Source organism: Athene noctua, chromosome 8, assembly GCF_965140245.1.
Source record: "Athene noctua chromosome 8, bAthNoc1.hap1.1, whole genome shotgun sequence".
In the NCBI taxonomy this organism is placed as follows: Eukaryota; Metazoa; Chordata; class Aves; order Strigiformes; family Strigidae; genus Athene; species Athene noctua.
In genome coordinates, this window is record NC_134044.1 from 18,298,887 (window position 1) to 18,323,281 (window position 24,395).

Consider the following 24,395-nt stretch of genomic DNA (forward strand, 5'->3'; position numbering starts at 1 on the left):
GTGCTGCCTGCTGCCTCAGTCACTGCTGTCCCTAAGGAGCCTGCAGTGCTGGGGGGTGTCCGGAGGAGGATGAGATGTCAGACCTCCCCCTGGCCGTGCCCAGGCAGGGCTGTGGGTGGCCAGAGCCACCCCTTGCCCCTCATTCCTGTCCTGGAGCTCCCCTGTCTTGGGGTGCAGGTGGGGATTTGGTCACCGCTTGGATCCCCAGAGTGAGAGCTGCACCCCCAGCCCCGGAGGCCTGCTCAGGTGAAACCGCACTGGTTTGGGGATTCGCATTTTAAATACGCTCAGCTTTTCCCTGCTGCTTCCCCCCTTCCCTGGTGCCAGCCGTACCCTCCTGCTTCACAACCCCTCTGTCCTCAGAAGATGCACCGCGGGGGTGAGCGGGCAGCTTCTCCAGGAGCCCTGCGGGCTCCGTAGGGCTGTGCCGGCACAGCTCCGGTCCCTCCTCTTCCAAGAGGGATGATTTATGTGTTTCAAACACGTTGTTTTCCCGCAGCTCTCCCTGCCCGGCGCTGGCAGGGCTCCTCTCCCTGCAGTGCCGCCGCGCCCCGAGCCCGGCCGGCGCTGCCTGCGCGGGGCTCTGCCGCAGCCGGGCAGAGCCAGCACCCCGGGGGGGTGGGGGCGAGGGGGCGCAGCCCCTCCCCGCGCACCTGGGAGCAAGAATTTGGGCACCGGCAGGGCAAGGCAGGGCAGCGCTGTGTCCTGTCCCCCCCCACCCCCCCGAGTCCCTGCAGCGGAGCGGTCCGTTGTTCCGCGGTGAGTCTGTCTGCGTCCGTCGGTCTGTCCATCCCCGCGCCCCACCCACCCCTCACCCGTCCGTCCGTCTGTGCCCCCCCCCCCTCCGCCGTTACGTAAAGCGGAGACGCGGTTCCTTTAAGAGCGGAGCCGGGGGCCGGCCGGGCGCGCGCCGCCCCGGTAGCTCGCGCCGGCGGGAGGCGGCGGCGGGGCTCCGGCGGCGCGGGGCGGGGGGCGGCCCCGGGGGGGCTCCCCCAGCGTGCGGGGCCGGGCGGCGGCCGCGTGCACCATCCGGGGGCAGGGGGCGAGCGGGGCCCCGGGGGTGCCGGAGGGCGGGGGGCTGAGCCCGGGGGTACCGGAGGGCGGCGGGGTGGCCCCAGGGGTGCAGGAGGAGGGGGGCTTCTCCCGGGGCGTGCAGGAGGCGGGGCTGGGGGCGCTGCCCCGCGGCCAGGAGCTGGTGGCCGGCGGCGGGGAGCCGGGGGGCGGCGGCGGCGGCGGGGGGTGGGCAGGCCGGTGGCACTGGGTGCCGCTGGGGGAGCGGGCGGGCCTGCAGGAGTGGGGAGAGCGGCCCGGGCCGGTCACCGCCGTCGGCAGCCCCAAGCCGGGCGCGGAGCCGCGGCGGCCCCGGGAGCGAGGGGCGGCCCGGGCGCGGCGGAGGGCGCGGGGCGCGGAGGAAGCGGCGCCGGCGGGGGAAGGGGAAGGGAGCCCCGGGGTGCAGCCCCGGCGGCGGGCACGGGGCGCAGTGCGGGGGGTGCAGGAGCACGGCCCCAAAGCCGGGCAGGAGCAGGGCCTGAGCCGGCGGGCGCAGCAGGAGCGGGGCGGGGGGCGGCGGGAGGTGACTTCCCCGGCCCGCACCCGCTGGTGGGTGCGGCGGGGCCGGCAGGAAGAGGGGGAGGCCCAGGGCGGGGTGCAGGAGGAGGGCGAGCTCTACCCGGGGGAGCAGGAGCGCCCCAGCAGCAACACCCCCGGGCCGCGGACCCCGGCCCACCGCCAGAGCCGCAGGAAGGCCGCCCGGGTGTGAGGCCGGATCCGGTGCCCGCCGCCCCGCGCGGGGTCCCAGCCCGGTAACCCGGCCGCCGGCGTCGATCGGCGCACCCCGCCCCGGCGGGCGGGCGGGCGCCTCCTGCCCGGCATGTGGGCTGCCCCGAGCACGGCCGGGCCCGGCCTCCCCCTGCCGTGACGCTGCAGACCCGGCGCAGGATGCGGTGGCAGCGGCGCTGAGCGCTGAGGTAAGAGCGAGGCGCGACCCCTCGCTAAGGGGCGGGTGTCGGGGTTTGGCCCTGCGGCGCCTCGCCGGGCGCTGCTGGCACCGTGCCCGCAGCACTGCGGGGCTGCTGTCGTGCCCAGGTGCCGCGGGGCCGCTGAGCTCCCGCCGGCAGCGTGCCCGACCCCCTGCTCCTGCCTGCCCCGGCAGAGCAGGCGGTGGGGTCTGGAGCGAGTGGGTGCCTGGTGCCCTTGAACCCTCCCAAACCGCAGCGGAAGCCGGGGGAAGGTTTTTTTTTCCTGGAGAAAAGGCAGCTTTGCTCTGCTTTTCCTCTTCTCCGGGCCCGTGGGAGCTCCAGCGCTGAACAGAGGATCCTTGTCCGCCGGGGCCTGCCTGGCGCCTCGGGGGGTTACAGTGCTGCTCCCGAAATCCGGAGCAGCGGTGAGGTGTGGGGAGCCTCTGCCCACCGGCTCGGCAGGCAACACCACGACTGCGTCTGGCTGTTTTTTTCTCTAAACACTCGGGACCCTTTGGGTACTTCTAGCCTTTGTTGGGTTTGCTCTTTTTTAATAAAATATTGAAGTTAAACCTGGTGAGGTGGTGCCGACAGCCCAGGTGAGGATCCCGCCTTGCCAGGAGGACCCAGCTTGGCTTCTCCCGGCACGGTCGGACCCCTCGCCTCCTTTGCAAGTGGCAGCTGGGGAGGGGGTTCGCAGGCAGCTGGAGGAGCGCTCGCTCTGCCTGCGGAGCTGCTGGCGGCCGTGCCGGGGTTGGGCTGTCTGGGCAGGGCAGGCCAGGGCAGAGCCCAGCGCTGGCGCTTCTCCATGCATTCGCCTCCCTGGGGCTTCCTTGGCGCAGCGTTCCCTGGGGTGCTGCTGGGCTCCAGCATTGGCTCACCACTCTGTAAGGTGGGTCCCCCTTTGTCAGGTGCTGCGGGCTCTGCAGGTTGTGCATCACCCCCTTACTCAGCCCTTTGCTGAGCTGGCTCAGGGCAAAGCCCTTGAACAAAGTTTTTCAGCACCAGGCTTTGTAAAACTTAAAAACACAACCTGCCTGGAGGAGTGTGTCTGAGCAGATCTGCACTGCTGGGCCCCGATTTAGGGAGAGGGTCCAGGACAGACACTGGGTGCTGCGGACTCACCCTCGGCTGCAGCGCAGGTCCCGCCGCTGGCCCCGAGCCCGCTGCTCCCTGCAGGGAGCGAGGCAGAAGCAGCCTCAGCACCCCCATCCTGCCGCGCCGAGGCCTGGGGGTGCGGGGTGGGGGCTGTGCAGGCTGTGCAACCTGCTACCAACCCCTGGAGCTACCTGGGCCTCGTTAGCCCGGTATTCGTTAGTGCAGGGTGTGGGCCAGCCCTGCCGGCATGGTGTTGTGGGTATGGCTGGGGGGGGCACTGGTGATGCCTCCCTCCTCCTCAGGCAGCTACCAGCTTGCTGTCCTGCCATGATTCAGCCTCCCCGGGGCATGGGGGGGCCTTCCTGGGACCAGGAACCGCTGTGGGCTTGTAGCCAAGGCCTGTCCCAGCCACACTGCAGACCAGACCTTGCTCCGTGCCTCAGTTTCCCCCTGAGAGGCCCCATCCTGGCTCTGGAGCACGGGCATTTTAACTCCAGTCGTGCCCACAAGGGGTGGTAGCTGGCTGGGGCGAAGCTTCCTGGGAGGCATTACCCATTCATGGATTTTGAGGGGCAGGAGGGTGCTCTGCCCCACATGCAGCCCCAAGTGGGACAGGAAGGCTTTAAGGAGAAAGTCTTGTTCCAGCCCTCTGCTGAGCTGCCCCAGGAGGCGGGTACTGCCCATGCTGCTGCCTGGCTCATTAGGCTGCTGTCAGTTAGTATTAATGACCAGCAGATGCTAGAGGGTCTGACCATGGCACTGCTCTGTTCTGGTGCTGGGGAAGTGGTGGGGTTTAGCCTTCACCCCCTCCAGCTCCAGGGGTCCCACCTACCCTGCTCCCAGCATAGAGGGGAGATGCTGTGGATGTGGCTTTGTGCCCATCTGGCCTGAAACGTGGCAAACTCATTTCATGCCATCTGCAGCCTGCCCCAAGGGCACGTCCTGCAGCAGCACAGGGATGGTGCTACAGCTGGCAGCATTCCTAGAGCAGAGGGGCTGGACCCAGGGCTCAGGCTGTGTGCTGGTGCCCCCCTTCCCTGGCAGGACCAAGGCCAAAGCCCACCCATGCCTCAGGGAGGCAGCGGGGGGGCTCCACAGAGGCACTTTCAGCCACCTGGGCAGGGCAAGGGGTGGCCCTGGGTGCAGGGAGATGTTCCCACCCCTTAGGCCCTGGGGAGTCTGGACAGTCCGGGGTGGGCAGACAAGGAGTGCAGGGCCCATCCTGATCTCTCCCTCCTGCTTTGCCCCAGGGGGACCTCACGGCCAGTGTCACCGCAGCCCTGCCAGCCCCATGGCTGAGCCCTGACACTGAGCCCCCTCACACAACGCCTGGCTGGCTGCAGCGCTGGGGCTGGCACTGCCCGGGGACCCCTGCAGCGCCGCCATCGCGGCCCAGGTGAGACCAGTGGGGGGGCTGGCGGGTGCTGGTGCCCCGGGGCAGGGTGGCAGCGTCCCCGCTGTGGCAGTGTCTCCAGGGGCAGTGCTGCCAAGGCTTGGTGATGCCGAGCACGCTGCCCTCTCCCTTTCCCTGGCGCTGCCTGTGGGCACAGAGCAGAGGGCGGGCAGGGTGCTGGGGGCGCTGAGGGGCGTTGCTTTGCCTGCTTGTCCCCCAAAACACCACACAGTATCCCTGCTTTGGTGGGAGAGCTCGGGGCCGAGGTGAGGATCAGCTGTGGGGTTGGCAATTCCTTCCTGTTCCCTGCCCACGCTGGGGAGGTGGGAGGCACAAGATGGGCTCAGCCCACCCTGGCTCGACCTGCAGAGGGGATTTAGTGGAGGAAAGAGGCTTAGGGAGGGGATTGGGGTTGTGCTGGGCTCTGTCGGGAATGGGGGGGGGGGGGGGGGGGGGGGGGGGGGGGGGGCCCACCTGGCTGCATCGCTCATCCCGGGCGGCCACTGCTGCAGGCAGGGACTCTGAGTGGGGATGCTCCATGCTGGCGTGCAGGATCAGGCCATGGGGCCAGGTTCTGGGAGCCCAGAGATGTCAGCGAGGGGGAATCTGGCACCTCGCCCTCCCCGGCCACCCCCACCGCGGGGGTCACCAGCCCTCTGTGCCAGCCCCCTGAGACCTGCTTGCCCAAGCCGGCCAAGCAAGCAGCATCAGGTGCCAGCACCGCGGGAGGCAAAACACCCACCGGTATGGGGTCCCACGAGGGGGGATGTGGGGTGGCGCAATCCAGTGAGGGACTGGGGATGGTCCCAGGGGAACTAGGTGGTGGCAACATCCCGGGGGTGGGCAGGATCCAGCCGGCAGCCCCGTCTCTGGTTGGAACAGGGTGCGTTTGTACGCGTGGGTATGTGCGTGCCCGCACGCCTCTGCCACAGCAGCCGGGCTGGGGAGTGTGTCACCCCAATTTGGGGCCGCCCCCGGGGCCCTGCCAGGGCTGAGCGAGCCAGCCTGGGGTGCCGCCGCGGCCGCCCTGCTGCCGCCACAGCCGGTGAGATCACTTCCAGGTGACACGGCCACCAGGAAGGTAGCAGACGGGCTGTGACGGCGAGCGGGGTGATGTGCCGGAGGTGAGTGGGGGTTCCCATCCCCCTCTGGGAGCTTGTTTTGGGGACTTGCCACTTCCCGGGGTCCTCTGTGCAGGGTGTTGGGTGTCAGGGCATGGGGGATGCCATGGCGCTGGTCCCCAGGGATGCTGGAAGGGATTTGGGGCCAAGCATCGTGTCTCAGATGGCCGGGGAAGTTCGGTGTCCCCACAGAGGGGAGGGACACTCTGGTCAGTGTGACTGTCATCGCCCTGTGGGGCAGGGGACAGTGCGTTCCCATCCGGCAGCTGTCATTGTGGTGGGAGCCCCCCCCAGGGTGGGAATTGCAGGCAGGTGGGTCAAGGGTGGCATGGCGCAATGCCATCTATCCCTTCACAGGGGACCTCGTCGTTTGGGTTTCAGCTGAGCTTGGGCAGGTCAGGAGGACCTGACAAGTAGGGTGGGGGTGACCCAAATCCATGCCTGGAGCTGCCGGGACAGGTGTTGTCCTTTCTTGGTTTGGAGACCCTACAGCATCGCTCTGGATGGGCAGGCTGGCGAGGGTTTCGGGGTGGCTGGGGCCGGAGGGAAGGTGGCATAGCACGTGCATCAGTCACCGGCCCGCGGCGTGCCAGCGCGGTGACGCCGGCGGGCCGCGCACGGGGGCGGCTCGCTGCTCCCACGCCGCAGGCTCGGCCTGCCTCGGCTCCACGGCTGAGCTCACCTCCGTGGTATGGCAGGAGGAGCCGCCGAGGGGCTGCCCCCCCAGCCCCCCTGATCCCCCCGAGCCGGGGCGGGTGCCCCCCCAGGGTTGGGGCTGTTTCTCCGGGGAGAGGCAGGATGGGCTCGCACCCTGCGCTCTGGTGCAGTGACAGCCTGGTGTCGTGTCTCTGGTGTTGGGGTGGCTACACCATGGTGTTGGGGGGGGTGTGTGTGTCACAGGAGTGCTTCTGGGGGTTGAGGGGGGCATCGTGCCCCATGATGTTGGCATGAGGAGTAAATTTGTCCCTGGAGCTGTGCCCCAAAGGACAGGCAGGTCCTGGGGGGCTGGGGGCAGGACCTGCAGCCCCCCCCCCCCCCCCCAGTTTCAGCCTCCTTGCAGGCTTGCAGCTCTGGCCCAGGGGGCTCAGAGAGGGGCTGTGGCCAGGCAACGTTGGGGTACGGGCCAGTCCCGGTGTGCAGGTGGGGGGGTCTCCATCCTGGGGGGGTGGCCCAGTGCCACCTGCCCCTTCTGGGGGCTGTGCCTGGTGCAGAGCCTGGCAGAGGTCTAGGAGACCCCCAGCTCCCTGTGAGGGTGTGTGGGGAGATGATTAATCCTGGGAGGAGTTCTGGTGTGCGCCCTGAACCCCATCCCGGCAGCACCCGCTGGGGCCTGGCTGCTCTCCCAGCCCCGCCATGCTTGTGCCAACGCTGCCGGGTTGCTGCGGAGCAGCCATCTTCCCAGTGCATCCCATCCCCCTCTGCCGGCGCAGGGAAGTGGGAGGGATGCTGGGGATGCTATCAGCCCCAGAGCCCCCCCACCCCTCCGCAGGTGCCCAAGAAGGGGGCACAGTTCCTTCTCACCCACCCTGCTTGCCACAGAGACCCAGCTGCTGGACGATGCTCCCCCCCCTCCTTCTTCACCTCCTCCTCCTCCTGCTCTGCCTGGCTGCCTGCACCGCATCCCCACTGGTGGGCTGCACCGTGCCGGGGTGGGGGGAAAAGGGGGCTGCGAGCGCGGCGCTGGGGCTGGCAGCAATGCCACCGCCTCTCTGCTCGGGTGCTGGAGCAGGGACAGCAGCCGGGCAGCTGAAGTGCTGAGCCAGGAGGAAGACAGCGGTGCCAGGCTGGGATTGGGGTGAGGATGGGCACCCAAGGGGCTGCTCCTCCTTCTATTTTCCCCGTCTCCTCTGCATCCCTCCATACCCCCTCCTCTCCATCACCATCGCGGTCACCTTCACCCTCTCGCTGTTTTCCGGAACTGCAGCAACTTTCTGCCATGTGATCCCGAGCCCAGCTCCAGCCCTCGCCACCCCCAGGCAGGCGCGGGCGTCTCCGCAGAGCCCCTCGCTCGTCACCGCGCCGCAGCTGCCGCCACCCCGGCCATGGGTGAGAGATGTGACTACCAGCGCCTGAGCAGCACCGAGGAGGAGGAGGAGATGCTGGGCCCCCTGCCCCACAGTTTCTCGGACAGCACTGGGCAGCGGGCCCTGCGGCTGGGCAGTGGGCGCCCCATGCCATCCCCGCGGCAGGACATCGCCCCGGGCATGCCGTGCCGGCGGGTCAGTGTAGGGGGAACCAGCGGGGGGGAGCAGCAGGGGGCACCCGGCTGGACTGGGTTTCCCCAAGAGGGGCACGGTCCCGCTGTGGGGTGCGTGTCGGCAGCTGGCATGGGGCGTGGAGGGGGCCCTGCATGGCATCTCCCCTCCCCGGCACTGACAGTACCCCCCAGCATCCGACGTGGTGTGGTGATGGCACCCCCATGCCTGGCTGTGCTCCTATCCTGCCCCACGCAGCGCAGCTGCCAGCTGCTTCCTGCTGGGGAAACTGAGGCACAGGGCAATGGCATGCAGCGGCACAGCTTGGCACGGGGACACGGTGCCCAGCGCAGGATGCCGTCCCCTGGCTGCAGCGCTACATCCAGCCCGTGGCCGTGCAGGCTGCCATCCCCCTGTGGGGGTGTCACTGGGGGGTGCCGGGCTGCGCGTGGTGGTGTTGGGGGGTAGGGGGCGCATAGGTGCATGTGGAAGGTGCAGCTGCCTCAGGGTTTAGGGCAGGTGTTGGAGTGTCGTTGTGGATAGGAGTAATCGCTGGGGAGGGGGTGGTTTGGCCACCTGTGTGCCAGCTCAGGCGGGTGTGCGTAGCGAGTGTGGAGGCGAGGAGTGTGCCACGCTGGGGTCGGGCACCCATGGGCGCGCAGGGGTGCATGCGGCTCCAGGTGTGCGTCAGGTGGAGGCGGGGGAGCGGGCCGGTGTGCTGCCGCCGGCTGTGCGGCGCCAGTGTGTTTGCGCACGTGTGGCCGGGCAGGGCGGTAGCTGGCAGGGGGGTGCACGGAGGCGACGCGTGTGTGGGGGGGCCTCTGTGGTTGTGCAGGTGGCGGGAGGTACACGGGGTGCCGAGGGTTGCGCCTGTGTGGTCCCGGGGTGCACGTGAGCCTGTGTGTATGTAGGCTGTATCCCCCAGGCTGCAGGGGTGGGTGTGCATGGCATGGCGTGTGCGCAGGGCATGGGGCGCTGAGCGGCACCCGTGCTGGGGGTCTTTGCCATCTGCCAGGTTGTGGGGGCTGCATGGGCATCTGTGACCCCCCCTGCAGGATGGAGGTTCATTGGCAAGACCCTGCATGCCCATCTCGGAGCCAAGGCTGCGGTGTTACCCCCTGCACCCATGGGTCTATTGTGGAGAGAGAAACTGAGGCACAGAGCCTCCCCCAGCACAGTGGGCAAGGCTGAGTCCCCCTGCTCCCTTTTAGAGACCAGGACTCCCAGTGCAGGCACTTAACTGGGCAGCCTCATGCAGGGTTTGGGGGTGCAGGAGGCAGCACACCAGCCCCAGTGGGTGCCAGTTCCAGTGGGTGCTGGTACCGGCTGATGAGGGTGATGCACCGTTGCAGGGCAGGGAACCCCCCGTGTCCCCAGTGTGCCCTGGGTCAGGGAGGGGGGAGTTAGCGCGTGGCAGTGGTTGGTGCTGAGGGCACCGTGCCCGGGTGTCCCCAGTCAATGGGCTTGTTGTGCCGGGTGCCTGTGCCGCCGGGTGCCAGCCGGGATCCCGGCAGTGGAAGCCGCAGCGGAGGCTCCTCTGTGCCTGGGGATGTGCTTAACCCCCTCCCAGCTGCCCACTGGCACAGTGATGGCTGTGGTCTGGGGGGGCCAGGCAGGCGGGGGCTGCAGCAGGAGGTTGCCATGGGTCTTTCCTCTCTCACGCCACGGCTGCTGGCATGGCCAGCTGTTCTCCCCAGGGAGCCCGCAGGCGGACAACAGCACAGGGTTGGGTGCCAGCCCCGCCAGGGAAGGGGAGCGAGCCCCAGGGTGCTGATGGCACCCCACGGCAGAGCCCCACAGGGGCTGGCAGCTGGGCAGCAGGGACATTTGCCGAGCCAGAAGCTCCCCCCGCAGCGCCCATCGCTCTGGCGTTGTGCCTGTGGCCTCGGTTGGGGAGCGGAGAGCCGGATGTCTCCTCTCCCCCCCTCTCTCCCCGCTTCCTGGGGGGGAAACTGAGGCCCAGGAGCATTTCCCAAGGCCAGGGCGAGTTTCCATGGAAATGGGAGCGGGGGTCCGGGCTCCCAGCTGCCGGTGCCCGCTGAACAAGGGAGAAAGCAGCACATTGATGGGAGCCCAGCCCCCTGGGCGTGCGTCCCAGCACCGGCCGAAAATAACCCCTCCCGGGGAGCGCTGCGCAGGCAGCCAGCCGGGACCGAACCCCGCGGCCGGCCAGGGGTCCCCAGGAAGCAGCTCCAGCCAGGGGAGTGACCCCCAGCCCTGCCTGTCTGCCGCTGCCCCCCCGCCCCGGCCTCGTTGCGTTGGGGAAGGGGAGGGCCAGCCGGGAGGATCGAGAGCCAGACGGAAGGAGGGGGAGAGCCACAGCCTGCGTCCGGCCGATGGACGCCTCAATCCCCCTGCCTTCTCCAAGGCGGGGTATATGGGGTGACCAAGCCCAAAGGGCATCTCTGTAGCCAAGCTGACGGGGCTACGGATACCTCGGCTGTGCTGAGTGGGCTCTGCTGTGGGACACCGGTGCCGGGGAAGGGACATCGGCGGTGCCAGGGGCCGGCGGCGGGCAGCCAGGCAGGATGCGACGCTTCCAGGCTTTGCGCCGATCCTTCCCCTTCCTTGCCCGCTTCCGCCTCTACCGAGTAAGTGTTGACCCCCGCCTCGGGCAGACCCTACGCCAGCTGTCCCCTGTCCCTGTTGCCTGCGGGCAGGGGACTGGCTGTCCCTGGCCAGCCACGTGCCGAAGGCTGGTGGCTACTTTCGCCCCGCATGCCCCCGCATGCCCCCATGCGCCCCCGTGCCCAGCTGCTTGCCGCACCCGCCGTATTTTTAGCCCAGTGCTGAGGGCTGTAATTGCGGTGACGCGGCTGAGGGACCTGAGCACAGGGGGCAGAGACGCTGGGGCCCTGTTGTCTCCTGGAGGGGAGGAGAGGACGAAGGGGGTGCCTCACTGTGGGGCCAGGATGGGAGATCCCACCTCCCCTCCAACTCCCGACAGCAGGAGGCAGATCCATGTTCCTTCCCGGAAAGGTGGTGATGAAAGAGGGGGGAGAACTGGGACAGCAAGTTGGGATAGGGAGTGGTGGGGGACATGTTTAGGGGGGGCATGGGGAATTGTGGGTGACACCTGGCCCCATCCCCTCCCTCCCTGGCACGGATAGGGGGGTGATCCCAGCAGTGTTGGGGTGCCCTGTGCCTCAGCCCTGGGGTACCGGGACCCCACAAAGGTCCTGATGTCTTTGCTCCCTCCCTGTGGCTACCTGGTGAGGGGCCACCACCCGTGGCAGGGGACACCCGCCATGGGTCTGTGCCGCGGCCCTGCGGGGATGCCAGGGGGCTGAGAGGCAGTGCTGAGGTGGCCGTCCCTGCTGGGGACAGCTGTCCTGTCCCGCTCAGCCCCTCCAGCCAAGCAAAGGGAGCCTGCCAGGCACAATCCCCTGTGTGGGGTGTCCCGTGCAGAGGCGCAGTGCCAGGCTGTGGGGTGCCCCTCGGCTGGGGGTCGCTGTCAGGCACATCCATCCCAGAGGCTCCTACCCCATCCTGTGTCCCTGGCACGCTGCCTGGGGACAGCCTGTGCTGGAGCAGAGGGGTGGGCTGGTGTTTCTGTGGGCACCACAGGGCAGAGTGGGGGTCCCTGCCTGTCTCCAGGGACCCTGGCCCCCCTGGGGAGAGGCTCAGGAGATGAGTCTCACTAGCATTCCTCATGCCCTACCAGGCAGCACCTCAGCCTTGGCGCTCAGCCCCTCTGGGTAACTCTCCCAGTGGGGATGGGGCAGAGGGGAGCCAGGCAGGGTCCCTTCTAACCCGGCACCATGTCCCGGCAGAGGCTGAGCTGTAGCATGCAGGCAGAGGAGGGCACGGACTGGCTGCTGGAGCTGCTCACTGAGCTGCAGCTGCAGCAGTACTTCCTGCGCATCCGGGACGAGCTCAACGTCACCCGCCTCTCCCACTTCGAGTACGTCAAAAATGAGGATCTGGAGAAGATTGGCATGGGACGCCCCGGTGCGTACATCCCCCCCAGACGTCCCCCCATGCCCCTGGCTGGCTGCACAGAATCTTTTGGGGACCCCAGAGGAGCATGCTGTCCTTGGGGCTGGAGGGGACCCCCATGCTGTGCTGGATCAGTGACAGTCACTGTGTCCCTCTGTCCTGCAGGCCAGCGGCGGCTGTGGGAGGCGGTGAAGCGGAGGAAAGCCATGTGCAAGCGGAAATCCTGGATGAGCAAGGTAGGGATGGGAGAGGGGCAGGTGTGGCAGGGAAACTGAGGCAGGGGGGAGGAGCTGGACCTCTCCCTATGCTTTTCCCCAATGCATGGTTCTCCCCATGCCACTGGTCCCTGGGAGCTGGCAGGGAGATGGGCAGAAGCCCCAGCCACACATGCCCTGCCTGTGGCATGACCCTGCCAGCACACACCCCGGTCCCGCGTGGGCTCCCAGGTCACTTCCCAGCAAAGGATGGCCCTGCCACCCCAGCACTTAGGAAATTCATTCCCCTCGCGTTATTTGCCTCTTTGCCAGGAAACTCCTCGGCAGCTAATGAGCCACAGAGCCTTTGCATCTCGCCCCAGCCAGCTCTGTGGGCAGCAGCCCTGCCCGGCTGGCTGCCCACCCCACAGCAAGGGGGTACAGCTTTGTGCCTGCAGGCTGGGGGCACAGTGGGGCAGGGGACTTTGGGATGCTCATGTGTGCCCCTGATGCCCTCCCATCCAGAGCTGGTACTGCTGCCAACCTGGCGCCCCCCAGCACCTTGCACCCCCAAAAGAGCAGGGTGCTTGCCAGTTGGGTACTGGATCGTGGCCTCTCCCCTGTGTGACTCATCTGGGTCGGGACAGGGATGGAATAGGCTTTTAATAGAAGGCTACCCAGCCTCTCACCAGGCACAGAAATGCCACCTCCCACCCCAGCCACATGCCAGGCCCACTGCTGCGCACCCCACACGAGTCCTGGCTGCTGAGGCTGGAATGGACCTCATGCTGTGGGGCACATCATCGGTCCCAGCTAGGGGAGAGGAAGGGAGAGCCCTCCAGTCTTGTGGTGGCAGCAATGCCTATTGTTGCCACACTCAGCCCAAGCTGGAGGTTTCTCTTGGATTTGTGCCCAGGCACATTGTGTGGCCACAGCCTGGCCAAGGAGCACCCTTTGGTTATCGGCCTGGTTTGCTGGAGCTGCTTGGGGGCTGTCGTGAGAAGCACAACCCCTTCCCTCCACACCGATTGCAGCTTGGTGTGCAGGCAGCTGGAGGAGCAGAGCCTGCTCCTACAGGCAGCCTGCCCGGACTAATCACCAGTTAGGAGTCATCTTTAGGTTCCAGAGTGTACAGCGCAGACAGGGGGTCATCCTGGCATGGCTCACTCACAGACACAAGGGCTTGGGAGCATCTCCATACCTGCTTCTCCCCTGCCTCCATGTCCCACAGGTGTTCAGCGGGAAGCGCCCTGAGTCGGAGCTGCCACCCCAGCCCCAGAGCACCTTCCGCAAGCCCCCCACACCACCGCCCCCCGAAGCAGGGGGCCAGCATTCCCTCACCTGCCTCGTGCGGGAGCGGGACCTCTCGCTCTTCGAGAAGCTGGGCGACGGCTCCTTCGGTGTCGTGCGTCGCGGCGAGTGGTGCACACCCGCCGGCAAGACGGTGAGGGGCTGCAAGGGGAAGGGGTGGGGGGGAGCCGGACAGTGGGACCACTGCGGGGGGAGGATGCTTCAGGGCTCATCCCCGCTTTGGCTGTAGTTGAACGTGGCGGTGAAGTGCCTCAAGACTGATGTGCTGAGCCAGCCGGAGGCACTAGATGACTTTATCCGAGAGGTGAATGCCATGCACTCCCTGGACCACAGGAACCTCATCCGCCTCTACGGCGTGGTGCTCTCCCACCCCATGAAGATGGTGAGTGGGGCGGGGGGGGAATGACATGGGGCTGACCCCGATGCCACCCCATGGAGGGTCAAAATCAGGTTGAGTCTGTACCCCGAGTCCTCCGCTGGCATCCTCAGTGGGACACAAGAAGGCTGGAAACCAGCCCAACCAGGGTGCCCCTGGTCTGACCAACCTGCTCTCTCCTCCCCGTGGCCCAGGTGACAGAGCTGGCCCCACTGGGCTCCCTCCTGGACCGCTTGCGGAAGAACCAGGGCCATTTCCTCATCTCCACCCTCTGCCAGTACGCCATTCAGGTGGCCAAGGGCATGGCCTATCTGGAGTCCAAGCGCTTCATCCACCGCGACCTGGCTGCCCGCAACATCCTGCTGGCCTCCAATGAGCTGGTCAAGATCGGGGACTTCGGGCTGATGCGGGCCCTGCCCAAAAATGACGACCACTATGTGATGCAGGAGCATCGCAAGGTCCCCTTCGCCTGGTGAGCCCTGGGGAGGGGGTGGCCTGGGAGTGCAGCACCCACAGCCTCCTGATGCTGACGTCCCCCATGCAGGTGTGCTCCCGAGAGCCTGAAGACGCGCACCTTCTCCCATGCCAGTGACACCTGGATGTTTGGGGTGACCCTCTGGGAGATGTTCACCTACGGACAGGAGCCTTGGATCGGCCTCAACGGCAGCCAGGTGGGTGCTCAGCTGGGGGCTGCCTCCCCGCCTCACCCCAGCAGTGCTGGGGGGGACCTGGGACTCCCTGACAGCACCCCTCTGCCCCACAGATCCTGCATAAGATAGACAAGGAGGGTGAGCGGCTGCCACGGCCTGAGGACTGTCCCCAAGACGTCTACAACGTTATGCTGCAATGCTGGGCGCACAAGCCTGAGGACCGACCCACCTTTGTGGCCCTGCGGGACTTCTTGGTGGAGGTGGGTGAGCGAGGAGGGGGACAGGGGTCCCAGCACGCCCTCCCAGGGGCTCTCCCCGACTGTGGGCAGAGTTAAGGGTATCACTGAGAAGGGAGGTGACACCGGGGGGCCCAGGCCAGGCAGCCCTACATGGTCACAGTGGGAGGACCCTGGGTGCCACCTTGCCCTCGCCCACCCCAGGGATGTCACAGCTGAGGAGGGGCTGAGAGTGGTGTGATTCTGGCTTGCTCATCTTTGGGGCTCCCCTGCCCTGGATGGGGCGGGGCCTGGCCTTGAAACAGGGCAGGGAGGGACATGGGGGACTGCATCCCCTGTCCTCACGCCCTTTTGCCCCCAGGCCCAGCCCACCGACATGAGGGCACTGCAGGACTTCGAGGAGCCCGACAAGCTGCACATCCAGATGAACGACATCATCACGGTCATTGAGGGCAGGTACTGCACGGGCAGGGGGGCAGGTATTGCATGGGGGGGCACAGACTGGCTGCCAGCCTGCCTAGGGACAAGGGACCCCAGGAACAGGGAGACTGTGGGCACTGGCAGAGCTGTGGGGAGAGGGGGTGCAATCCTCCAGGCAGCACAGTGCTGGGGGGGGGCATAGCCGTGCCTGTGGGCAGCCCTGCCCGTGCCGTCCACCCCCACTAACTCACCCCACTGTGCCTGTGGGTTTGCCCTGGTCTTGCCCGGGAAATCCACACTCCCCTGGGCCGCTCCCCACTGATAGCAGTGGGGATGTGCCACCAGCAGTGGCGATGTGCCACCAGCACCCAGGGACAGGCTGCAGTCACCGGGCTGGGCGAGGCACTGGGGGCTCGGTACCACAGTGGCGTGACCTGTCACCCCTGCACCATGGGCTTTGCTCTTTGTCCCTGATGGCCACCCCGCAGCAAAACCACCCCCCTCTGCCACCCCGGGGGACCTGCAGACTGGGGGGGAACCTTTGATCCCCATATCCCCATCCCAGGGCACGCACGTCCCTCTCTGGCTCTGGGACAGTGGGGACCCCCCAAAGGAGCTCAGTGTCCCTTTGTCCCGCTGGAACACAGGAGGCTGCCGTGTCCCCCAGCCCCGGGGGGGGTGTGAAGAGGAAGGCTCTGGCCTTGCCCCCTTCCCTCTCCCCCTCCCGGGGCCGGCTCCCCGCGGTTAGTCACGGCCCGGAGGTGAATCAGGCCGGATTTGTGTGTCTGCAGGGACCGGCTTTCTCCCCGGCCGCCGCCGCCAGGGATGACTCTTGCCCAGGGTCTGGCGGTTTAATTGCAGGGAGGGGAGGGGAGGGGAAGGGAAGCGGCGTCGGCGGAGGGAGGGAGGGAAGGAGGGAGCGGCGGAGGGCGGCGCGGCCGCGCCAGTGCGCCTACATCGTCCCCGCCGCCGCATCACGGCCAGGTTGGGGGTCCCGCTCCCGTGCCCCCCGCCCCGCCGCCGGCCCCAGGTAAACCACGGGGTTCGGGGGAACACAAGGGGGGGGGGATGTGGCGGCGCTGGGGGGTACCGGTGGGTCGGGGAGGGCCGGGAGAGCGGTGGAGCCGGGGCGCAGCCTCCCCTGCCTCAGTTTCCCCGGGGAAACGCCGGTCCTCGGTGGCCCCCGGTGGGCATGTTTTGGGGGTGCTGGGTCTGGGCAGGTGGGGTGGGCTCTGCAGGCGGGGGGTGGCAGGAGCCCCAGCGGCTGCCGGTGGTCCTGAAGGGCCCGGAGGGGGAGCCAGCCCCTCCCCGTGCCTCAGTTTCCCCCTGGGGCGGCTGCCCCCCACCGCGCTGCCGGCGGGGGTACCCGGGTAGGGAGGGGAGGGCTGGCGGGGGGGGGGGCTCCTCCCGGGGGCCGCATCCGGCCCCGCCGAGGCCGCCCGGGGCACTGTAAACACCCCCCACCCCTTTTCAAGCCCCTGCCTGTCCTTCGGCGGGCGCCGGGCGTGCGTACGTGTGTGTGGGCAGGGGCCGGGACCTACCTGAAAGCCCCCCGGGGAGCCAGCCGGGACTTTGGGGGGGAAGCCAGGGCAGAGCCGAGCGGGTCTGTGCCGGGGGTCGGGGCCCGGATCCGGTGGATCGAGCCTGGGCGAAATGGGGAAGCAGAGGGGCCGGCCCGGCCGCAGCATCCCTCCGGCGGGACGCGATGGGTGTTGGGGCGCAGGGAGGGGACCTCCCGGGGACGGGAGCCGTCTGCCCGCCACCCCCGGCCCCCTCGGGTGAGGGAGGGTGGGGAGTGCCGGCTGGGCTCTGCCGAGGGGTCCGGGGGCTGAGTAAGGCGGCTGGCTGGCGGGGAGCGGGGAAGGTAAACAGGAAAAGGGCTGAGCTGGTGGCCGGGGGTGACTCACAGGTGACTCCAGGAAACCGTGGGGCCGGTGCCAGCCTCGCCAGGCTGGCACCACACACCACCCACCACCCCTTGCCCGGTGCGTGCCCAGCCCGCGGGGAGCAGGGGACCTCGGCAGGGAGGGGGGGGACATGGTGGGAGTAGTGGGGGGACTTTGGGGAGTTAGGGTCGCCAACCCCTGCCCCCCCCATTCATTTGTCACAGACTGGGTGGGAGGCCCATTTGGGGTGCTCTTCCCTGCATCTTACCTGTCCCTATCCACCCCAGCCCTGTCCCCCTGTGCTGGGTGACCATCCTGTCCCACCCTGGAGGTGGCTGCGTCTTGGGGCAGGCAGGTGGCTTCTGGCTGGCTCCTGGGCATGCCAGGCTCTCCCGGAGACTGGCACACTGGCCACCCTACACAACATGGCTGTGGGAGGTTTTACAGCTTGAGTCCCCCAGCCTGCCTGCCTATCTGCCCCTGCCCACACCAGCCTGCATGGGGCTAACATAGGAACGGAACGAGGGAGACCACTATCCCCCACCTCCCCAGCCCTCTGTCCCCCACCGTGGCTCCCTCAGTTTCTCCTGTGGGACTGGGGTACTTGCAGGTTCATCAGCAGATACTGCGTGCGTCCCTTGTGCCATCCCCAGCTGCCTGAGGCACAGGAGGACCTGAGCAGCTTGGTGGAGGCATCACCCAAAAGCTCCTGCATAATTTGGGGCAGCTGTGGGGAGGAGGAAGGGGTGTATCTTTTTGGGTGCAAATAGGGAGCTTTGTTCCCCGCCGCCCACAGCTCCGGCACCTCCCGGTGCAGGGGCCATGCAGGGTGGGAGGCAGAGCACGCTGCTGGCGAAGGGTTGGGATCCTGGGTGCCTGGGATCCCCTCCCAGCTGTGCCTGCATGGCCTTGGGCGAGTCGCCTCGCCTCCTCCCTGGTCACCAGAGCAGGCGTGTGTCCCCCTCCCATCCCCTCATCGGTAACGAGGTCCTTTTTATTCCTTAGGGCCGAGAATTACTGGTGGCGGGGTCAGAATAAGCGGACCCTAAAAGTGGGCCAGTTCCCCCGAAACACGGTGACCTCGGTGGCGGGGCTGTCAGCCCATGACATCAGCCAGCCGCTTAAAAACAGCTTCATCCACACAGGCCATGGAGACACCAACCCGCAGCACTGCTGGGGGTTTCCCGATAAAATTGATGAGTAAGAAACTTTCTGTCTTCTCTGCTTCCCCTGCCTGCTCTCTGCCTTCCCTGCTGCCTGCTGGGCATGGCAACGAGCCGCAGCTTGACCGCCCCCACCTCCTCGAAGCATCTCTTCCCCCCTGCTGTACTGGGGACAGTAGCTCTGGGTGTAGGGTCCCTGTGGCTGGACTAACTCCCTCGCCTCTTCTTACTAATGGGGTCAGGGATGTGGGGGCCTGCTGTGCTTGTGGGGGGCTGTCCCAGGGGGGTGGGGGGGACATCAGTAAGCACCACCCCGGAGGTGGCCACATTACCCCAGTGCTTTTTGGGTGTCCCAGGGCTGCTAAACCTGCACCTTTTAGTGCCTGCGTGGAGGGGAGCCATGGTGGGGGATACAGTCTGGCCCCACATTTTTAACAGCATGAATCCTTTTACAAAGCGAAGCACAAAAAAAATCCACCAAAATGCTCTTTTTCCCCCATGCTCCATCGAGAAAGACTCTGGTTGGTCTGCGATGGGGAGGAGGGGTTGGGTGCCTGCACCCCAGGGCACCCCATGCCCCCTGCCAGATGGGACTGGCTGTGCCCAGCATGGCTGCTGGGCACTGGGGGATGGTGGGCAGGGGCGCCTTGGCTCGGGGCAGGGGGCGTGGGGATGTCTGCCAGCTCGGGGCTGAGGAGGGATGTGGGAGGACTGTGTGTGGGGTGCAGGATAGGATTTCAAAGCCTGGAAAGCTCCAGCTGTGTAGACCCAGCTCCTGCACCAGACTCAGTGCATCCCGTGGGATTGTGAAGCCCACTGCCGTTCGGCATCCCAGCCCTGTGACAGCTCTGCCGGTGCCCTCAGTTCCCGCCTGACCCCCCCACGGTGTCCTGTGCCACAGGCTGTGCCGGCGCCCCTTGGAGGGTTGAACCAAGGCGCCGCGCACACGGACCTGGCTCGTGCCCCGGCAGGCCTCCCCGCGCCCCGCTGCGTGGGCACGGGCGCTGGGTACGTGCCGCCCAGGCCGCCGAGAACGCACCGAGCTCGGCACACGCCCAGGCCTTCGGGCTGTGCCGGCTCCCGCCGGCTCCCTTCCTCACCGCGCTTGGCTTGCGACGGCTCGCCCGGGCCTCCCGGCACCCCACCGGCATGCCGTACCGGAGGGCCGTGCCCTGGGCGCAGCATCGTGCTGCGGCACCCTGGTGCTGGGAGGGTGTCCCGGGCACTGTGCCCCACACAAACACCCTGGGTACAGCACGCTGTTGGCAGTCCCCTGGGTTTGGCACATGGCGCTCGTGGAGCTGGAGAGCGGTGGGTGACACTGGGATGGCAGCGGGCTCTGTGCCGTAGCACTGAAAGCCTCTGGGATGTGGTGCCCTGATGCTTGTGGGGACAGTACTCACCAGGGAATGGTGGAGGGGTTGTGGGGTGTCCTGAGGGACATGGTGTGGGAGCGAGGGTCCCACGTGGCCCCTGCTGACCCCCGGGTGCTCTTCCTCTCTCCCCACAGGCTGTACCTGGGAAATCCCATGGATCCTCCTGACATTTTAGGTGTGGACCCGAGTGCTGCCAGACCCACCCAGCTTCCAGGCAGGGCTAAAAGTGAGCAGCTTTTCCCCTTCCCCCAGCCTGTCAGCTGCGCAGAGCCCCCTTCCCCATGCCCTGCTGCCAGGGTGATGGACTGGACCTTCTCCTTTCCTTCTCTCTGCTGCCACTTGCTTTTCATAGAGCTGGGGGGAGCTGGGGTGACGGGGCACGTTGTCACCTGGCCATGTGCCACTGCCAGCAGCGTGGGCGGCCGGTGGCTCTGCCCGGCTGGACTCTGCCCCGCTGCCCTTCGTCCGGGTCCCTCGTCCCGTCCCAGCCTCCCACAGTTGGGCTCCCCAGAACGGGGCATCTCTGTGGAACTGCCACAGGGAGGGAGCTCAGGCGCCGTGTGTGTGCCATAACTCCCCTAAACCTGCAATTTTACCTTGGGGGGGGCTTCCCACCGGCATCCTCCCCACACACCACTGGTGACAGGGGACACGACGAAGCATGCACCCTGCTAACGAGCGCCCCAGCTGCCGCTTGCTCCGTGCGCTCACCCCACGCTTCCCCTCCTCTCGGGCTCTCTCTTCTCCCGCAGGGCAGCCGCCTCCGCGCCCGCCTCAGCCTACCGTCCTGCTCACCAGTAAGTTGCGCTTTTTTGGGTGCTGTTCTCCCTCCTTCATGCCCCCCTTCTTTTCTCTCTTAAATTCTTTCGCTCTCTCTGCCCGCCCCCTACCGCTGTGCACCTATGGGTGATGGCATCTGTGGTGGGGACACAGATGCGGAGCAGGGTGGCCAGCCTGGGGCAGGGTGCTGGGGGGCCGCAGGGTGAGGAAGGGCAGGCCCCCTGGTACCCCTGCCCTGGTGTGCATTGCTGCACCCAAGGTGGCTTTCAGCAAAGGTGGCTGAAGCTATGGGGCAATTTGGGGACTTGAGGATGCAGGTGCCCCCCCCTTGCACCCCAGGGATGGGTGCAGGGACCCTCACCATCCCTCTCCATCCCCTCCTAGAGCCCTGCTACGACCCAGTCAGTGAGGAGGAGGAGGGTCTGCCAGGGGGTCTTCGGAAGCTCTGCCTGAAGAAGCCAGGCACAGGGAAGGGTCTGCGACCGGTAAAGCCATCAGCACGGGTACCGGGCACCAAGGTGGGCGAGCGGCAACCTGGCCGGCTGCCAAACGAGGTGGGTGGCGAGGTCACCCTCATCGATTTTGGGGAGGAGGTGCCTCGAGGAAGCCCGTCACCAGTGGGGGAGCTGACGGCCCCATCGTTGGCCAAGCTGGCCATGGAGGCCTTCTCGTTGCTGGACAAGACCCCACCACAGAGCCCCACGCGGGCTCTACCACGGCCCCTCCACCCCACACCAGTGGTAGACTGGGACGCCCGCCCCTTGCCCCCCCCCCCGGCCTATGATGACGTGGCACAGGACGAGGACGACTTTGAGGTCTGTTCCATCACCAGCCCCCCGAGCCGGCGGGGCAAGACCAACTACGGCTTTGTGGACGAGGGTGAGCGGGGACCAGTGCTGGAGGACAACCTCTTCCTGCCCCCCAAGGAGACCAAGCAGCCCAGCCTGACGCAGACCACTGAGCTCTTTGAGGAGCTGCAGCAGGAGTGCATGAAGAGGCTCAATGTCCCCCTGGGACCAGCTGCCCCCACTGATGACAAGCCCCAAATCCCACCTCGTGTACCCATCCCTCCTCGGCCCTTACGCCGCAATGAGCCCGGGCGCTGGTCAGGGGATCTTTCGCCGGCTTCAGGGGGTGAGGAAGACCGGCCACCCCAGATTCCCCCCCGGGACCCGCTGTCGCAGCCCACGTCCCGGACTCCCAGCCCCATGGCCCTACAAGTGGGCTCCCCCCAGCAACGTGCCACCCTCTGCTCCTGCCTTTCCACCTCGCCGGGGAAGCCCATGCCCACCACGCAGAGCTTTGCCCTTGACCCCAAATATGCCACCCCCAAAGTCATCCAGGCACAGGGTAAGGACTGTTCCAAGGGACCCTGCATCCTGCCCATCGTGAAGGACGGGCAGAAGGTCAGCAGTACCCACTACTACCTGCTGCCTGAGCGCCCTGCCTACCTGGACAAGTATGAGAAATTTTTCAAGGAAGCCAAAAGTCCTGAGGAGTTGCCGGCATCCCGCTTGGTCACCACAGCCACCGTCCGTCCTATGGTGCAGCAGCCACCGCCAGACTGCAAGGCCAACTTCTCCTCCAACAATAGCAACCCTGGGCCCAAGTGCCTGGTGAAAGCCTCCTGCAGCCTCCAGAAGATTGTCTATGACGGGCCAGATGGCTGCCGCCCCGCTGACAAGATCCGTCTGGTAAGTGTCATCCTGGGCGTCTGTGAGCAAGAGGGAATAAGGTGGCCATGGGCTTGCTTGAGCAAGAGTCATCCTCATCTCCTGCCTTGGTTCCCCTAAATTCAACCCCAGGGTTCGTTCCCCAGATGTCCTGTGGGGCTCCAAAGGAGGGATTACAGGTCCTTTTAACCCAGGTTAGCCCTGCTCACAGTCTCAGGGAGCGGGGGAGGAAGGTGGCTGTCACTGCAGTCCCCTTGGGCTCTCTGCACTGGGTCCGTGGTGCTGGGAGTCTGCAACCTGAGCCCAGGAGAGGCTGAAGATCCCAGGGATGAGGGTGGTCCTATTTCTGAGCTGACAGTGCTCCCCGGGGACAGAGCTGGGGTGCCAGGCTGCCCCCCTGCTCCAGCCATGGGCTTCTTGCTGCCCCAGGGGTGGTGGCAGGCACCAACCACAAGCTCCCTCCAGGTGCAGGACACGGTGCACGGCGTGACCACCGAGGAGTGCCAGGCAGCCCTGCAGAACCACGGCTGGAGCGTCCAGCGGGCCATCCAGTACCTGAAGGTACCGCATGCCCCCAACGCCCCCTCCTGTCAGAGCGGTGGCACCGCTGTCACCCCCCTCACCGTGACGTGTCCCCTTGCAGGTGGAGCAGCTCTTCTGCCTGGGGCTGAAGTCCCGTGTTGAGTGCCACCGGGTGCTGGAGATGTTCGACTGGAACCTGGCCCAGGCCAGCTCCCACCTCCTCGATCCCTACAGCACCACCCGCCAGAAGTAGGGGCAGGGATTTTTTTTTTTGGCGAGCGGTACGGGGGTGGAGTGTCTCCATGCCATGCTGCTCTCGGGCAGCTGGCACTGTCACCCATCCTGAGCTCAAGTCCTCTCCTCTTCTTACAGACGGTGACAGCAGGGACGGGGTGAGCTGCGTTGGAGCCGGAGCAGGCATCTTGCCTCGGGGCCGCCCCCCCGGTGCCCACCCACACCCACCACGCGACCTGCTGCTGGACTCTGGACTGAGCCCCGCCTGGGGCACGGGGACACCCCAAAAGGGAGCCTGCCCAGCACTCCAGACTTCCCAGGGTGCCTGTGCCCTGGCTTTGGCGATGGGCTCCAACCCCTGGACCCTTGTTGAATTGTTTTTGTAAAGAGAAGTGTAATTTTAATATATATATATATATTATATATATATAAAAAATATTCTGTGGAGAGGAGGAGGAGGGTGCCTGTGGCCGTCTCCCAGGTTCATCCCCGCCAACACACGGGGACAGGCCATGTCTCCATGGGTGCCAGTTCCTCCCTGCAGGCAACTGGGACTGTGGGACAGTACAGGGAGGGGTTGCAGGTGTGCTGCCAGGCCCAGCAGGCGCTGGGCATCCCCAGGGAGCTGTGTGACACGGGCACCTCTAAAACCCCCAGGTGATGGCTCCCAGGCTGTTCTAGGGTGCAAAAGTCTCCCTACTGGGGGCTGTTGGAGTTAGTCATGTGTTGTCCCACCCCCATGCCCAAAGCTTGAAGGCTGGGTGTGGTTGCTTGCCCACAGTGATGCCCCCGTAAAGGGGAGCCCCCACATCAGGGCCCCCCCTTGCCCTCGGCTCCCGGCTGGCGCCTGACTCATGCCCGGGCAGGGAGTGGCGGGTCCCGCGTCGCGCCCCCACCCACGCAAGGGGCGTTGTGCAACCGGATGCCACCCCGGTGCCGGGGAGGGGGGGGCTGTCCCCCATGGGGTCCCAGGCCAGGTGGCAGTGCTACCCCCTCCCCCCTCCCCAAGTGGGTTTCAGAGCACCTCAGCTGGGTTCTCTGAGGTGCCACCTTGCCACAGCATTAGGAGGGGATCTCTGTGCAGGTGGGGGAGGACCTCGGTGCCCAAACCCACCGGGTCTGTGGGCATTGGTGGTACCTGGTCCCCAAGATGCCCTTTGCTCCAGAGCTGGTGTCTTTGGCGGAGACCCTGCCACCCACAGTGAGTCACCTGGTGGGAAGGGCTGCCTTGGCATGGCCGTGGGTCCCGCCCTGTGGCAGATGGGACCTGGCAATATCACCGGTGTGCCATGTGCATCTACAGCTCTTCTCATTTGGTCCCCTGGCCCTCCCTGAGCATGGGGACGGGAAATTTTGCTGGTGCTACTGTGGGCACAGCCATGCTTAGGTGCTTTGGACTCTCTGTGCCTCAGTTTCCCCATCTAAGGTGCAGCCACCATGGTGTAACAGCCAAGTGGGATGACTACCAGCGAAGTGAGGAAGGCACAACACCTTCACCGGCTTACTTCTCCTCCTTAAATGATCCCAGAGCTGAGCCAGGCCCTGTAAAGAAGCAAATGTATCGTTGCCTCAGTGGCCCCACTGGTTCCCTTTCTGTGGCCGCATGCGCCTGGCCTCTGTCCCCAACGGAAAGTGACCTGCAACTCAGGGTGAGGTGCAGCCCCACCATCCATGCAGGAACAACACCTCCCCCCCCCCCCCCCCCCCCCCCCCATCGGGGCTTGCGTAAGTGTTTGCTGCGATGGCACAGATAACCCCTGCACACAGGTCCCCGGGCGGTGGTGCTGGCAGTGCCAGGAGGGGGGCCAGGGCAGGGCTGACACACGGGACCCCGAGGCAGCAGTGGAAGGCTGCTTCTTCCTTCTTCCTG

The 24,395-nt window shown here is 66.7% G+C and overlaps 1 protein-coding gene across 8 annotated transcripts; it reads left to right on the top strand.

The window, feature by feature from the left end:
• Positions 1 to 1,252: 1,252 nt before the first annotated feature.
• On the top strand, positions 1,253 to 22,931 carry TNK2 (tyrosine kinase non receptor 2). 8 transcript variants are annotated; one of them, XM_074911894.1, is made up of 18 exons: positions 1,253 to 1,967; positions 4,307 to 4,452; positions 7,495 to 7,789; positions 11,539 to 11,716; positions 11,870 to 11,940; positions 13,130 to 13,342; positions 13,439 to 13,591; positions 13,780 to 14,057; positions 14,130 to 14,256; positions 14,349 to 14,495; positions 14,833 to 14,927; positions 17,783 to 17,977; positions 19,451 to 19,542; positions 20,069 to 20,113; positions 20,481 to 21,790; positions 22,235 to 22,330; positions 22,413 to 22,540; positions 22,664 to 22,931. In XM_074911894.1, the coding sequence occupies exons 3-18, from the start codon at positions 7,613 to 7,615 to the stop codon at positions 22,668 to 22,670; spliced, it is 3,312 nt and encodes a 1,103-aa protein (XP_074767995.1). In that variant the 5' UTR covers positions 1,253 to 1,967; positions 4,307 to 4,452; positions 7,495 to 7,612; the 3' UTR covers positions 22,671 to 22,931. The 8 variants fall into 8 exon arrangements, with proteins under 8 accessions (XP_074767995.1, XP_074768001.1, XP_074768002.1 ...); XM_074911900.1 differs by lacking the exon at positions 7,495 to 7,789; XM_074911901.1 differs by lacking the exons at positions 4,307 to 4,452; positions 7,495 to 7,789.
• The last annotated feature ends 1,464 nt before the right edge of the window (positions 22,932 to 24,395 follow it).

Bases quoted from the DNA above. Each gene is read 5' to 3' on its own strand.
- TNK2 (XM_074911893.1), top strand. From the start codon at position 4,981: ATGCTCCATGCTGGCGTGCAGGATCAGGCCATGGGGCCAGGTTCTGGG. The intron at 13,343-13,438 runs GTGAGGGGCTGC...CTTTGGCTGTAG, and splicing joins GCACACCCGCCGGCAAGACG to TTGAACGTGGCGGTGAAGTG. The intron at 14,257-14,348 runs GTGGGTGCTCAG...TCTGCCCCACAG, and splicing joins TCGGCCTCAACGGCAGCCAG to ATCCTGCATAAGATAGACAA.